Raw genomic sequence first — 15,792 nt, forward strand, 5'->3', positions numbered from 1 at the left:
GGGGAAGAAACTTTAAGCCTCATACTTATGACTTAATAAACACACTTCCTCTGATCATTATGAGTTTCATTGTTTTTAAAAAGAAACATTTTCAACCCTATATAACTGAGAATATTATCAGGTAGTTCATGAATATTTATAAGGATCTTAGGTTAACACCGTTCCAAGCTGATGTTGATTAGTGGAATTTTTATGGATTGGGACGCTTCAGTTTGAGGTCTATACGTCATCGTTTTTCTCCTAGTAACACCTGGTATAATAAAAGCGTTTTGCTCATGCCCAGACATGTTTTTTTTCTCCGAGGATTTGGAACTAAACAACACTTTAATTACATGATTAACATAGTTTCTCCTCTATCATTATATCTGGTGACGAATTTTACATTTTTAAGATCCATTTATATCAGAATCATACTATCGCACCTTATCTTGGGTCTTGGGTCTTGGGGCAATCGGGAAAACATCAGATATGCTATGTAGACACATTAACATTGAAATAAATGTAGGGATACATCTTATCTGCAGAGTTCACTTTGGATCTTAGCCTTATTGAATTTTAAAAATATAATTTTAATATACTGCGGAAGAGACAAACAACTGTCTAACCAATACATGTCCTGCATTCTGTATGGTAATTTAAATAAATTTGAGGTCTTAACTGTTTCCAGAAAGCCCGAGAATTTTCAATTGATTCATCATACTTTGATTTTTAAAAAATACAGTTAATATACTATATAAATCAAATAATAAAACCAGTTAAAATTAATGCATTGAAACAATATTGAAAGATGAGGTCAAATTAATAAAGTTCATGATTAAGAATTAATCTTCTTTTTCCGAAGGTCAGAAACCTTTCCTTTCATGCTGGTTTTAAGGAGTGGATTCATTCAACCTTTTTCACGATATATTGCTAGCACATTTTAATGTTTCATCTGTTAATGAAGATTTCAAATTTGCTTAATGAATAAAAGCAAAGCCAATATAGTTTAAAATCTTGGACTGTCGTTATTTAAAAGCAAAGAGTACATACACTTCTAAAAGGAATTGACGGCTTACATAGAGTTGCCTGTATACTTGACATCTGAAATTTGAAACCCCAATTGAATCTGGACAATGTATAGAGGAAAAAATAAGTATGATATGATTTATTTACCGTTTTCTTTAAATTTGCTAAAATTGTTTCCTTTTGGCATTTATTTCCTATTAATACGGAAGGACAATCTCTTTTATGATGCATGGGTTTTATAGGACAGCAGAAACTTACATAATGGTAAACCTTGTCTAATGACCTTGTACCGATTGTTAATGAGGTAACTAAAGATGATTACCTTTAAACACATGTATATAACATTGAAAAGATCCCAAACGACAAACAAGAGAATTGTTTTATTTAGGTAGAAAAAGCTAAAACTTTATAAGAATTAGACCATTATTCTTTACAGTCACACATACCTACCTAATTGTTTAGTCGAAAGTTAGGTTAAAAAAAATTAACAGGAATAAAATACTAAGTAGTTAATGTGAGATATTTACGGTTGCCCATAGAATAAAGGCAAGAGTTACGTGATCCCGGACGCAAAAGAATAAAACAGAATAAAATTAAGGAAATTAATTTTTTTCGTCTTGAAAAGTAAATGGTATTCATTGGAAGTTGTTCTCAAATTGGTAGATGTCGTCCAAATGCTCAAATTAATAATCAGTAGTTTGGTGTGGATTGAAGTTGCTATTGCCTATGGTAACTATGATTATTAACTTTTTTCTAATTGCAATTCATGTAGATCAGAAGTTTTATAATTTTTATGACGTCATCAAAGGATTTCATTTGTAAGTTACATCGATGCTATACTTACTCGAGTGTGCAATATGCGCAAGTGCTCTTTTTATAAATGTTCTATGCGCATTGGAAATATAAGTTGCAGAAATGCCTATTTAGCGGCTGTCCCCTACTTTTGCTAAAATATGACAAAAAACAGGTCTCGTGGGAAAACCCGGTCACCAGCTTCTCACCTTTAGTTTTCATAATTGTGGATAATATGCAGATGAAAGTTATTTTGCAGAGAAATAAAAATAAAATGTCTTGATGAGAATCGCGCATTAATTGAGGTTTCTTGACACTATTCCAATTTTCTTTTACTTATTCGTCAAAACGAATTTCTAATTTGTTTTGACAAATAATTATATCTAATTCGTCCGAACGAATTTTTGATTTGTTCGAACAAAAATCTAATTTGTCCGAACGAATTTCTAATTTGTCTGTACAAATAACTAATTTGTTCAAACATATTCCAATTTAAAATTGTCCGAACAAATAACTTGTGTGTGGAACAAATTATAATTCGTTCAGAATTTCTAATTTTTCAGAACAAATAAAGATATTTTTTTTACCTGGCCCTTCAGCGTCTCCGCACTGATGAATAAAAAGTTGAAAATAACGAGCAGTTCAATCACTCGCACAAAAAATATAGGCCCCTACACGATACCATTCTGTAAAGAGGACAGAAAAATTGGACCATGGAAATTCCAGAGCTGTGCTCAGATGCTTATAAGGAGTAAGCATTCCCTGTTGAGCGGTCACATCCGCCGTGAGCCCTACATGTATGTTTTGATCAGTTAGACGAAACTTTACCTACTCAAATTCAGTATAAAAACAAAGACCTATAAATAAATATGAAACGGTCAGCCAAAATATGACCTAATGATAGATCATAATTGCTAACAAGGTCATAAAAACGAACATAGGATTTACGAAATGTAGACTTGAACGACGTTGTTGAAATCCCTGTAACATCAACTTCTATGTCAGTAACCTGTCTAGGTTTAAAACTTGATCCTTCTCTGAGTATGCTTTTTTAGTATTGATTAAGTATGTGATAGCAGGCCATTGCTACATGAATGAGGAAAGTTGATGATAGAAAGTTGAAGTCGTCTCGTTTGTCTAAAACTTTAGTTCCTAGTTAGTCCTTTTCGTCAATAGTCAGTAAAGCATGAAACAGATGTGTCATCCAAATAAGAAAGGTATTTTTTTCTTCAGCTTTATAGAAATTAGCAAATAAAGTGGCAAACATTTAGTGCTTAACGGATGTCCAACATTTTGTAAGACCTTTTGTCCGAAGAGTACATAAATATTGTCACCGAGGAAGTCCAGCATTTTTCAATACATATTTAACACCAACTTCAGGGTGCTTTTGTGTAGAATCAAAGTGTGTTTTAACAATTGAAAGTAATTTTTGTTGATGAACAATCATTTACATTTTTATTGAAAACATAGAAAACTCATGCATTTTAAAGTTATTGAATTTTTTGAAAAAGAAAAAAAAATAATATGATATTAAAAGTTCAGCACTATAATTAACATAAAATTGTAGCACTGTACGTCTAATGCTTCTTCTTTACACCAATTGATATTTTTGTAAGTAAGGAGTAAGTACTTAATAGAACATTTTAGAACCCGGCAGTGTATCTGTTGTACGGGTTTTGAAGTTCTAGAGAATGTTACGAAGCAAAAACTGTGTGTACGATTTCAAAAAGTCTAGAAAATTGTCACAGAGTATTAAAATTGCATTTATGGCTAATTAAAACAATTTCAGAAATCTGCATATTTTTTACACGTGGATTGAATCGAAAAATATGATTTCATGAAATTATAATTCCGTTAAAAGCGTGTATACCTAATAAATTACGACTGTCCTATCGAGGTAATTAAAATATTTTCATCTTTTTCAGTCATACATTTGCAACTTGTAGCTGACAAGCCAAATGATTTCTGAAAAACAATTCGGTATTCGTTTTAATTTTTAAATAAGAGATTTGTCACTTACATAGGAGTTTACATGTCTTCATTTTTTTTAATTAATAAGGGGTCACAAATTTATGTTGACCTCTAGTTATATTTAATTTATCATTTTAGATCCAGTAATTGAGCAGATCTCCCCAAACCTAGCTATTGTTGGCGAAAAGTACTCTTTGCTCTGCAAAGCGGAGCCTTTGGGAAACTTAAGTCAAATAAACTGGAGTTTTTCGAACGGTTCAACAATTATTGAAAACGAAATTTTCCATTTAGAAGGTAACATTGGTGAAATACTCATATTTAAGGATGTCCGAAAAACTTTCAATGGTGTACAGTTCGTATGTTTTGCGACATCTTTTGAGAATACAACGATCAAAAGCAAACCCTTTACATTAATCGTCAAAAGTAAGTCTGAATATTTGATACATCATAATTTTTATTCATATATTTTCCTAATGAATATGCATGTAGTTGTTAGATTGACTTCCGCCTAATAATTTATAGCATTCATGTATAATTTGACATATTGATCAGTAAGCCATCATACAAATTCTGTCAGCTTACTGGTATGTTCGGATCCCTATTTGCTTCCCTTTACATTTCATTCATAGTAAAATAAAATCTGAAAAAGTACTTTTCCGGTCTAATATGACTATATAAATATTTTGAGAAAAAAATACCCACTGTTTTGTTTTTAATAAATTTATTTCCGTCCCAACTTATATGTAGTCGCAAAAGTAGACATGTCCTTTAAAATTGCATTAAAAATTCTAGGTCTTCATTTTTTTCGTAAACATGAGAAACACAGTTCCATACATGTGCGTTCATTTGGTTAGAGAAAGACCTATTACTTCACGTCCATTTATCTCCGAACTTTCTTAAGAAAAAAACGACCACATACTTCTAATCAAGATCTATAGACATAAAACGCTGCATTTCATTTCCGGAAATATGCATAGCATTTCCGACATTTTTTTATTTCATTTCCGACATTTTTTGTTTTCATTTCCGACATAATTTTTTTTTCATTTCCGGAATTTACCTGTGCAGCAATTCAATGTTTTCTAAGTCAAAGAAAATGGAATTTTAAAAGTATTTACCAAAATACATGTATTAATAAAAGATAATAAAAAAAATCTATACATATATACATACATGTAGCACTAAGTCAAAAAGTGTCCAATGAGCATAAAACTTTTTCACCGCATTTTATGTGCACTAAATTAAATGTCAGTGACAGCACCATACTAATGTCCAATTAACTGATAGATTTACAAAATTGGATTTCAATGATTTATTTATGATTTATTCCTTTCAATTTTTCATAAGTAAAGTTATCAAATCTGTTACTATAAGTATACTACATATGTATTGGAAAAATGTCGGAAATGAAAACTAAACAATGTCGGAAATGAAAAGTTGATAATTACCCAAAATTCCGGAAATGAAATGCAGCCGACATAAAAACCGAATCTAAGAACCGATTTAAATAATTAAACAAATTTTAATAAAACTATTTGTGGTTTATCTGAAATATTCAGCCATTTAAGGTATTAGTTAGTCTTGGTTATTTTAGAGTCCATATCTAGAATACAAGTCAGACAGAACTCCTCAGATCCTGCCATTGCTGGTCAGAACTATTCTTTGCTGTGCAATGTTGAGCCTCCCAGAGAAAATGGTCTTATACATTGGAGTCTTTCAAATGATTCAGCCATTGCTGAAAATGATGCTTTCAAGTTAGATGGTATCATTGGTCAAACGCTTACTATCGAAGATGTCAGTCAGTCATATTTAGGGTTGCAATTCATATGTGCTACCATAGACGTTGATAATTCAACTAAGAAAAGCCCGCCCTTTTCGTTAATTGTTGTCGGTAAGTGAAAGTTTAATTTAACCAATGAACGTCAATTAATGTCTTTCTTTCACCAATGTAAATGGAAGCTTAAATTTCCATTCTTTAAGTTTACTTGCAACAAGACTACATCATACAAAATGTTAAGTAGAACAAAAGAACGTGTAAGATAAAGAAAGATGGGATTAAATATATTAATTGTTGAACTAAATCTGCTTGTTTGTATTATAAATTTTGCTTTTCTAATAATATTTGTTATATTCTTTATTTTAGCCTCGCCAGTGATTGAATTTTTCGAAGACAAAATCTACTCGCAATCGGGGCAACCATTCTCTAAAGATTGTATAGCTTCCGGCTATCCCTACCCCGTGACAAAGTGGTACCAAGACAAGAATGAAGTACAACAAGCGAAGACCTCAGTGTTTCGTTCTGTTTTGGCCATCCCTACTGTTCCCCCGAATAAACGTGTAAATTACACGTGCAGAGCAACGGTTTCACTTGGAAGCTTTGTTTTGTCTTCCAACAGAACATTTACTCTCGTATCGTACGGTATATAAAATATTGAATTATTGAAAGGTAAATTTCGTTTTTTGTATTGAAGCATTAAATTTTAATTCATATAATTCGTTATATTATAGATAATAAAGGTGTGCAAAACCGAGAGGAAAATTTCACCAACAGCGTAGAATATAAATATTCTGTATTTATAGCGACTATTTTGGGAGTTGTTTTAATGATTCTGGTACTGACAGGTGTTCTGTGTGGATACTTGAAAATAAGTAAGGATACTTTAGATTATTCCAGTCATCCAAATCTTTATTAGAGTTTTTTTTTATTTGCATATCTGTAATGGGTTTGAATTTACATGTAGGTGATTTTTTTTACCAGGACTGGATCGGTCGAAAGAATCTGATATAAGCAAAAGCAGAAAGAAAGACGAGAATATACCAGGGTATAAATATTCGAAATGAAAGTTATAGATATGGTCCTGCTTAACGTTGACACAAAGGGGACATTTTGTTCCAATTTTTAAAATTAAGAAATGCAGTATTTCTTGTAATTTACGAAATGCATATGATTTTAAAGCATATGATATCGCAAGAATTACAGCATATTTTAATTTTATAGTAATTATGAAAGTACAATCTTCTTTTAAAATACGTTCCATTAATGTTAAAATATCTTTAAAAAAAAAAAAAGCAATTAAAATTATCTTATTATTTTGTGACTATTTATAGGTCATATGTGCAATTGGAGAATTTTTACGAAGTCATGAACGAAGAGGAATCAACAAACCGTAATAAAGAACAAAAGCCTCAGAAAAAATGTAATTTACTGATCATAGAAAATATGCATGCAAACGTATAAGTGTATAGTTTGTTATATTGTCCTTTTGATACGAACTGTCCAATGGATGAAAAAGTTAATGTGAAAACAAACACATCTTGATTAGAGTTTTTTTGAAAGGTTCTCTTTTTGAATAGTATGTGTAGTTTATATGCAGCTCTTTAACCTTAGATTAAAAGACATCGACATAAATCGACCAAATTAAATTGAAATGCCTGTTCTGTATGCTTTTTTATCTCCAACATTAATGATATATATTTTTACAACATAAAAAAGTAGTATTGCTTGAACGAATTTTATTTATTCTAATTTAGCAGACAAAAAGAAGAATGCTTCAAAAAGTAAGTCTGTTCAAACGATGTTTTCAATTTCATCTCTTATTTCCATAACGTTTACTGTCGTTAGAAGGAAGACACGTTTTTCCTTCAACGCAACAGCTCAATATCAATATAACGGAAAGTTTGATGTCTTAATAATTTTAATGGAATTTATTAGATGTGTCGTAGATATTTATGTATGAAAATAATGGAATAAAGTTTTTCTTACAGGAACTTAATGGAAAAAATATGTATATGAAAATCTTTTTTTTAGAAGAGGAAAAGTTGAACGAATCAAGGAGTGGGCCCTCCCTAAAAGACCCTGGAAAGGAAATTTCCATGTATGTAGTGCTATCCCTCATGGTCAACAATGCAAACTTACCACATAAGCATACAGCTTTATTTAATAGTTATATGTTTTCTGTACATAAGTTAATCTTCGTTTCAAAAGACGAATTATATATACATGTAGATGTAGCATTTAAATTCAAATTGATTTCCAGGAGGAATTTGCTGTCGAGGGAGGTATCGAAATCAGTCAATTAATTCATATACTTTTACATATGAAGAAAACTTTTACCGTTGATTTAAACTGCACATTTAGATATAAAGCAAAGATGCCTTTAAGTATCAATTACAATTAGTCACTTTTATTCATCTCGGTGAACTCGAAATAAAAAAACAAAGTCTGTCACATGTGCCCTGTACAGATATCTGTATTGCTTAATAAAAAGATTTTTTTCTGTATCTCCGTTTGTTTTTTTAAAGTATTATGGCTATATGATGTCTTCCGAATATGCTTGTATAATGCATGCGTTTCACATGAATTTATAGTTCTTGAAAGAAATTGTTTTTAGTATACCTGGATTCTTTATATTCATCTTGTATCATAAGATATATGTTAGATTTACAAGTTACAAATCATACAAGATGTAATTAATAAAATTTTTGAGACTATGTTTTATTGATTATCTTCATAATGAGTAAGACTGGTCTAAATTTTTAAGCTTTCTTTCTTTTTTATCAAATCAGATTCACTGAACTTCATTTTTACTTTGCATTGATCATGATTTGTTTGTTACTTTGTTTGTTTGATTTTGTATTTATTCAATTTTTGGACATCTGACATGTTGAAATAAATAACTTTGATTTTTTTAAAATTATGTATTTCAGAAAAGGTCAGAAAAATTTGCCAGGTGATACGTCTTATTATGAAACCCCTATTGAAGGAACAAATTCCACAACTCCCGAATTTGTTCAAAATTGTAAGAAATATATTTTCACAAAACTTCTTTTATAGGTAAGTCTTTTTTCACATTTTTTTTAAATTTGGACACTTTGTCAGATTTATTTTAGTGTTTATTTATTTTCTCACTTTGTACGATAGTCATATTAAGCTTTGAACTATTTAAGTGTATAATATGAAACAGTGTGACCAGCTCACACTTGTATTATTGTGCATTGATTCTCTAAGATGAATTTTATTGGTCTTAATGTTTCATACTTTATTATAAGGTACGGTAGATAATCATAACAGTCATTGCTGTTAACTTTTTAAGCTAAATTGTAACCACAATTTTTTTTATTTCTCAATTTCAGCAAATAAAGATAAGAAAGAAGCCAAAGTTGACTCTTCATCAAACACAAACGAAAAGACAAGCTCAGTTTCTCTGAAGTATGTTTTAAACTTCAAGTTCATCGCAACAAAAAATAACTAAACGTTTTACATAGTTTTTATGATTGTACCAGGTTTATGTTAAAAGCTATGTACCCTCGATTCTATACTTAATAGCAAGTTATTTTTAAAAGTGTTTGAACAAAGCAAAGACCTTTTACAGTTAGATTTAATAAAATATTTTTATTAATGAAATACTCTTTTAAAAAGTAACAAGCAATCAGCGATCTTCGTTTTACTTTCATAAATGTAAATGTAAATAATAATAATGATTGTACAGTTACAATAGGCAAAAGAAGTAGATGTTTCAGCAATCTCGTTTAACGTCAACATTTTCTAAATTCTATGGGGGTTTTATGATAAAATTTGATAAAATTACAGCAATTATTGCATTCTTTTAAAAAAAAAATAGACATCTGAAAACGATTTTAATGTATTTTCAGCAGCCAGCCCGAATTGATGGGTGATTCGTCTTACTATGAAGATGTTGCAATAGGTACAAATGAAAAGACTTCAAAACCAGTTAAAAATGGTAAATGTTGCCTCATGTGTATCTTAGTTTTAGCTCCTCTGGATCCTCTCGGTCCCTTCTTTTTCTTTCATCTGTAATAAAAAACCGCAAATTCTACATTGTTGATTTAATAGAAATATAAAGTATCAAAAGCAGACTTCATCAAGATACACGATTCCTTATTTTTATGCGCCCGGATCGATAGATCCCGGGCGTATATTGTTTTTGTCCTGTCTGTTTGTCTGTTTGTCTTTCTGTCTGTTGTCAACTTTAACCTTCGCCATAACTTTTGAACAATAAGAGATAGAGACTTCATATTTGGTATGCATACTCCACTAATAGAGTCCTTTCAAATGACATCAAGGTCAATGACCTTGTGACCTTGACTGTGACCTATATGCTAAAAATAGCTTTTTCCACTCTTTGTCATAACTTTTGAACCATAGGAGAGAGGGACTTCATATTTGGTATGCATACTCCACCGATAAAGTCCTTTCAAACGACGGCAAGGTCAATGATCTTGTGACCTTGACTGTGACCTACATGCTAAAAATAGCTTTTTACACTTTTTGCCATAACCAAAAGTTTTAAATATTTTATTGCAGGACACTTTTGAACCATAGGAGATAGGGACTTCATATTTAGTATGCATACTCCACCGATTAAGTTCTTTCAAATGACACAATGGTCAATGACCTTGTGACCTTGACTGTGACCTATATGCTAAAAATAGCTTTTTCCACTCTTTGTCATAACTTTTGAACCATAGGAGAGAGGGACTTCATATTTGGTATGCATACTCCACCGATAAAGTCCTTTCAAACGACGGCAAGGTCAATGATCTTGTGACCTTGACTGTGACGTATATGCTAAAAATAGTTCTTTACACTTTTTGCCATAACTTTTGAACCATAGGAGATATGGACTTCATATTTAATATGCCTACTCCACTGATTAAGTTCTTTCAAATGGCACCATGGTCAATGACCTTGTGACCTTGACTGTGATCAATATGCCAAAAATAGATTTTTTGAACTTTGTTGCCGCCGGGCGCATAGTGTTTCACAAACACATCTTGTTTATTTTAAGAAGAAGAGCTCGTTTAGTATTGCAATGGTCCCTGAACAAGAATGATATGTAAAATATAGAATTGTAAAATGGAAAACTGTTTGCATTTCAATTTTATGCAATGATTGTGATCATCGCATCTCCTGCTTTGGGATGTAGGTCACATGATATTGCTATTAATTAAATATTAAGACAAACTTTTTTTATTTTGCTGAAATTTTAAACACGTCCGTTGCACCCTATTTTTTTCAGCAGATGAAAAGAAGGTAGATAAAGTGTCCTTGCCGACCAACACAGGAAAGAAACATTCCAAGTATGCAATTGACATCTTAACCCAATCCTGATACCACTAATTGATAAACTGCAGCAGAAGCTGATTGTATAAGTTTGCGCGGGAAAATCATACTTTATTTTTATTACTGTACATATATTTAAATTGTGTTTGTTATTTTTAGTTATGTAAATTGTCACTAGTTGGCCAGTGCACCGTTGATGTTCATTTTTGTAATTTTTTCAACATATCAAAGCACAAAAATGTTAACATAATTTAATATTTCCAATATTGAGTAATCTTTTAATATTAAGTATGAATTTGTAAACTATGTCCATGTATGTTAAACAGTGAAATATTACTTTAACTATAATTAAGAGTTCAGCGCTGTTTATCTTATGTTTACTTTTATTGGCTGATCTGCACTTGGAAATTGAAGGTATCATATTTTTACATTGTATTTCAGAGAACATTCCAATGTGCCAAGTGTTCCATTTCGTGATTATCCCCAACCAGTTACAAATGGTAAATAAACAAATATCAGCAAATTTTTAAATGCCTACTTTCTAATTTGTTATAATCGATAAAAGGGTTGCTCCTTCTATAAGGTTGTTATCTACGCTCATCTGCATGATTCTCCTGCAACCTATCATCATAATTTTGCTGCCTTAAACATGTACTTGGTGGGGGAAATTTTCTCTTAAAGCTCTTGAATGTTTTTGGAGAAGGTGTTCATAGGTTTTGTATGTCTTAGAGTTGTTTTTAATTGTATTATTAAAATGATGTTTATTTTGAATTTATTTCGAACAATTAAATCCAAATCATTTTTCCAACAATAGAGATGTTTCCTCCTAGTGAAATACTCTATTCAAAATAGAAGTTTTCACTGAAAGCTTTTCATGTAGATTTTGAATAATTTCAAGTAAAACTACTTTAATATGCATTTCTTTTCTTCACTAATTAAAAAGAAACTGAATTATTTCAGTTGATGAAAGAATGCCAAAAACAATGATTGAAACGTCTATGGAAAATGCTGGAAAGAAAAGGCTAGAGAAAGATGGCAAAAGTCAACAGTATGAAATTTTTCATTATAATTTTTTTTCCAAAAATTACTTAAACACAACGATAAAGTAAAAGCTTTATTCGTGTGCATGAAAGTAATAAAGATGAGTTTTTGATTATTTTTTTCAAGTGATTGATAGGCGTCTCCATATGAGTGAAAATTCTCGAGAGGGACGTTAAATAACATACAATCAATCATTCAATCAATAAAGTGATTGATAACTGATCTAATCCTGTTTATTGTATAAGCCATGATGGTAGATGCATTTTATTTATTGGTTGGATTATACACCAGTTTCATGTGTTAAAATTTTCTTTTTCCCATCTTTATTTCATCAAATATGGTTTTGTTTTCAATGTATTTCAGAGATAAGCCAAGGGTACAGTCAGTTGAACATATCGACTATGATGACGTTCCCAATGAAACGACAACGGTCACTGTAACAAATGGTAAAACGTTAACACTTTAAAAGTATACCGTGTGCATTCACATGTGCACATTTTATTCGAGTATCATGCCCAAGCTTTTAAACTTTCATGAATTTTATGTTCTACAAAACTAAAGATGTAAGCTGCTTTCACCGAAAAAATAAATACATTTTGATCAAATTTGAAAAACGTACTTGTTGATTTCTTGAAAAAAAAGTATTGTTTGAGTATTATTTGAACTATGACTTTTTGGTGCAGTTTTATAATGATAATTATAATAATAATTTTAAACGTCTATAAAATGAATTCAATTAAACATTATTAAATGAAACTTTCCATTTTGCAGACGACTTGCTGTGTGTGCTAATGCTTAACAAATGAGCACTTTTTTCTGTAAACTTGACATTAAAATATGAATATATACTCATTTGTGAATGCTAGCTAAAACTCATGTAATAATAATATCTATCTTAAAACACCCTTTAAGTTGCTTACAAGATGTGAATGGTTTTTATATTTTTAGATACAGTAAATTTTTTTTTTCAAATTCCAGCTGAAAAATTCAATTAAAAAAAAAACAAAGAAGAAGTTAATTTTTCTGGAAAATTTCTTTGAAACCAAAGAAATGATAATAACTATAACATTTTGTAAAAGATTGTATCAACCAGGTTAAATAAATTGCAATGTGTATTTCAGTAGGGAAAAGAATGGGCAGATCAGGGAATCAGTCTACTATGAATTATGCTGCACAGAAAAAGCCAGAGACAACCGTCAAGAATCTGAGGTATGTAACTTTATTTCCGTTAATCGTTTTTTTTTAACAGAAGTTCTATCCAAATCTCTTTTACAGTTAGTTTTTAAAATTGTATTTGTAATAAAACTAGCTAAAACTATAAGGTGATATGAATAACTTAACATATCCTTTCCTTTTCATGTATGTCGTTTAACTGAAGCAATTTCATTCTTGTTTAAAAATCAGAGGGGAAGTGTGAATTTGACTAAAAATCTTATGTAGCTTGCTATTGCTAATTGATAAAAAGTACTCAATATATGTTAATGTTAAGCAAGCATTTTACTTTTTCTCATGCAGAAGTTTTGAATGAATTTTAACTTGGTATTTTCTTTCAACGCTTTATATAATTTATTTTACAACGTATTTTTTTCAAAATACAAAAATTTTGTCTGCACAAAAGATCTACATAATTTATAGGTTTAACAGAGAACAACTTGGAGTACAGATAGCTCAATTTAACCTCTATGATGATGTTCCAACCGAAAATACAAATGACAAGGAAATGCTTATTGTAACATATATAGTAAAATTCTTTAAAGGTCACCTGAAGACAAACTCAGGTGATTATATTTATTATCCGTTTTCGTCCAAGTTTGTCGTGTGTCGTGTGTCGTGCGTCGTGCGTCGAGTGTTAACAATTGAACATTTTCAGCTTCTTCTCTGAAACCGCTGAACTAATTTCAACCAAATTTGGTATACAGCTTCTATTTATATGGAACAAAAATTGTGAATTTAAAAAATCTTCTTCTGGGGCCTGAGGGGTGGGGCCAAAACCACTAAAATTATTGCAATCTTTAAAAATCTTCTTCTTTACTTCTGGACATCAAGCAGGCAAACTGTTGGCATGAAGTTTTACATGGAAATATATAGGAAAATTCTACCAAAATTGTGAAATTCATGGCATTATATTTATATGGAAGGTTCTAGTGCTAGGGCAGGCTATATAGATTATATAGTGAAAATGCATTAATTCTTTGAAAATCTTCTCCGCTCATGGGTATTAAATAAACTAACCAAGCGCATAGTTATGATAAGCAAGAGTGCCTCTACCAAAATTGTGAATTTTATGACCCCAGGGTCAGGGGTTCTGGTGTTAGGGCGGGGCTGTATCGATCATATAGTGAAAATGCATTTATTCTTTGAAAATCTTCTTCTCTACTTCTGGGTATTAAATAAACTAACATTTTAAGTACATAGTTATGTTGATCAAAAGTGCCTTTTTCAGCTAAAAATTGTGAATTTTGTGGCCCCAGGGTCAGGGGTTCTGGTGTTAGGGTGGGGCCCTATTTTATATAGTTTGAAAATGCATTAATTCTTTGAAAATCTTTTTCTCTGCTCCTGGGTATTAAATAAACTATCAAAAAAAAAAGCACATAGTCTATGATGAGCAAGAGTGCCTCTTCCAAAATTGTGAATTTTATGACCCCAGGGTCAGGGGTTCTGGTGCACCTAGGGCGGGGCTCTATTGGTTATATAGTGAAAATGCATTTCAAATTCTTTAAAATCTTTCAATTGCTCCTGGGTTTTATGCCAATGATCAAAAGTATATATATTGGTAACAAGATGAAGAAAGTTGCATCTAGCAAAATGTTTTTTGTTGATTTCCCTGTGACATCCACTTCGGGGGTTAAGGGGGGTAATCAATCCAATCAAACAGAATGGGAGATATAAATTAATGCTTTGAAATCTGCTCTTTGTTATTAATCAACCATTTTATGATAAAATTTGCACAATTTTGTCACACAATGTGGCCCCAGGTTCATTTCATTGGGATGAGGTGCACAACTGGTATATAAAGTGGAAGTGCATTTTCTATGAAATTATTGTTAATTGATAAAATTCCTATATGGATATTACAAGGGTTTTATTACAAATAGAGTTTTAAGCATGCTTATTTTCTTTAATTATGATAAATTTCACAATGGTATTTTTTTCAGAATTTTAAATTGTGAATTTCATAATTTATGGTTTAAGAACATGAACCAAATTTAATTGTTTGAAAGTTGTTGCACAATACAAATGACAAGGAAATGACCTATAAGGTAACAAACGGTGAGAATTATTTTGATGAGCTCATCTTATATGAATATCTATAATTCTACACAAATATTTTGTTGATTTCTCTCAACATAACATTAAATTTGATTAAAATTCTTGTTTCTTTTCAAAATCTATAATTTTATCAGGGACCTATAAATATAGGTCCTTGATATTTATGTTAACAATTTGCAATTTATTAGTAATTTTCTGTATCTAGGCTTTTGAACAATTTTTCACTTTTTCAACCAATTTCAACAATGCATGTCCTAAAAAGACTATAAAAATAAATTAATATTTAACAAAAGGAAGGGAATCATTTCCTCCAAGAGGGAAATTAAGAATTTGAATGAATTTAACCTTCCTTTCTAATTCAGCCTATCGTTGTTTCGTCTTTTAACCGATATATTTCATTCCATGTGTGAGACCATTGATTTACACTTGTTTTCAATACAGATGTCTGGTTATTCTTTCTTTTCCTACGCCCATGATCCCTTTTCTAAAATTTCCAGAATTCTGTTGACGATCTTATTCTTTAACGGTTTTATGAGATTGATGACTGCATGTCCATATCATGAAACAACTATTAATCTCTTATGTTAGACTTTTTTCAATCCTCCTTGTATTGCTTTCATTGCTGATAA

The 15,792-nt window shown here is 30.8% G+C and overlaps 1 protein-coding gene across 1 annotated transcript; it reads left to right on the forward strand.

The window, feature by feature from the left end:
* The first annotated feature begins 1,606 nt into the window (after positions 1-1,606).
* Positions 1,607-15,573, forward strand: LOC134274263 (uncharacterized). The gene is made up of 19 exons (XM_062756519.1): positions 1,607-1,734; positions 3,907-4,191; positions 5,363-5,659; positions 5,912-6,187; positions 6,277-6,417; positions 6,527-6,590; positions 6,877-6,965; positions 7,300-7,326; positions 7,577-7,643; positions 8,476-8,567; positions 8,902-8,977; positions 9,421-9,473; positions 10,809-10,869; positions 11,294-11,352; positions 11,813-11,900; positions 12,257-12,339; positions 13,015-13,102; positions 13,529-13,622; positions 15,526-15,573. Exons 1-19 carry the CDS (start codon positions 1,680-1,682, stop codon positions 15,571-15,573), a joined length of 2,043 nt encoding a protein of 680 aa, XP_062612503.1. The 5' UTR covers positions 1,607-1,679.
* The last annotated feature ends 219 nt before the right edge of the window (positions 15,574-15,792 follow it).

Source organism: Saccostrea cucullata, unplaced genomic scaffold, assembly GCF_032062105.1.
Source record: "Saccostrea cucullata isolate Sc308-1 unplaced genomic scaffold, CSIRO_AGI_Scuc_v1 ctg129, whole genome shotgun sequence".
In the NCBI taxonomy this organism is placed as follows: domain Eukaryota; kingdom Metazoa; phylum Mollusca; class Bivalvia; order Ostreida; family Ostreidae; genus Saccostrea; species Saccostrea cuccullata.

What these genes read in the sequence shown, in the direction of transcription:
- LOC134274263 (XM_062756519.1), top strand. Translation starts at nt 1,680, where the DNA reads ATGCTCAAATTAATAATCAGTAGTTTGGTGTGGATTGAAGTTGCTATT. An exon ending in CTTTACATTAATCGTCAAAA is followed by an intron (nt 4,192 to 5,362) that starts GTAAGTCTGAAT and finishes TGGTTATTTTAG; the next exon opens with AGTCCATATCTAGAATACAA. An exon ending in AAAGACGAGAATATACCAGG is followed by an intron (nt 6,591 to 6,876) that starts GTATAAATATTC and finishes GACTATTTATAG; the next exon opens with GTCATATGTGCAATTGGAGA.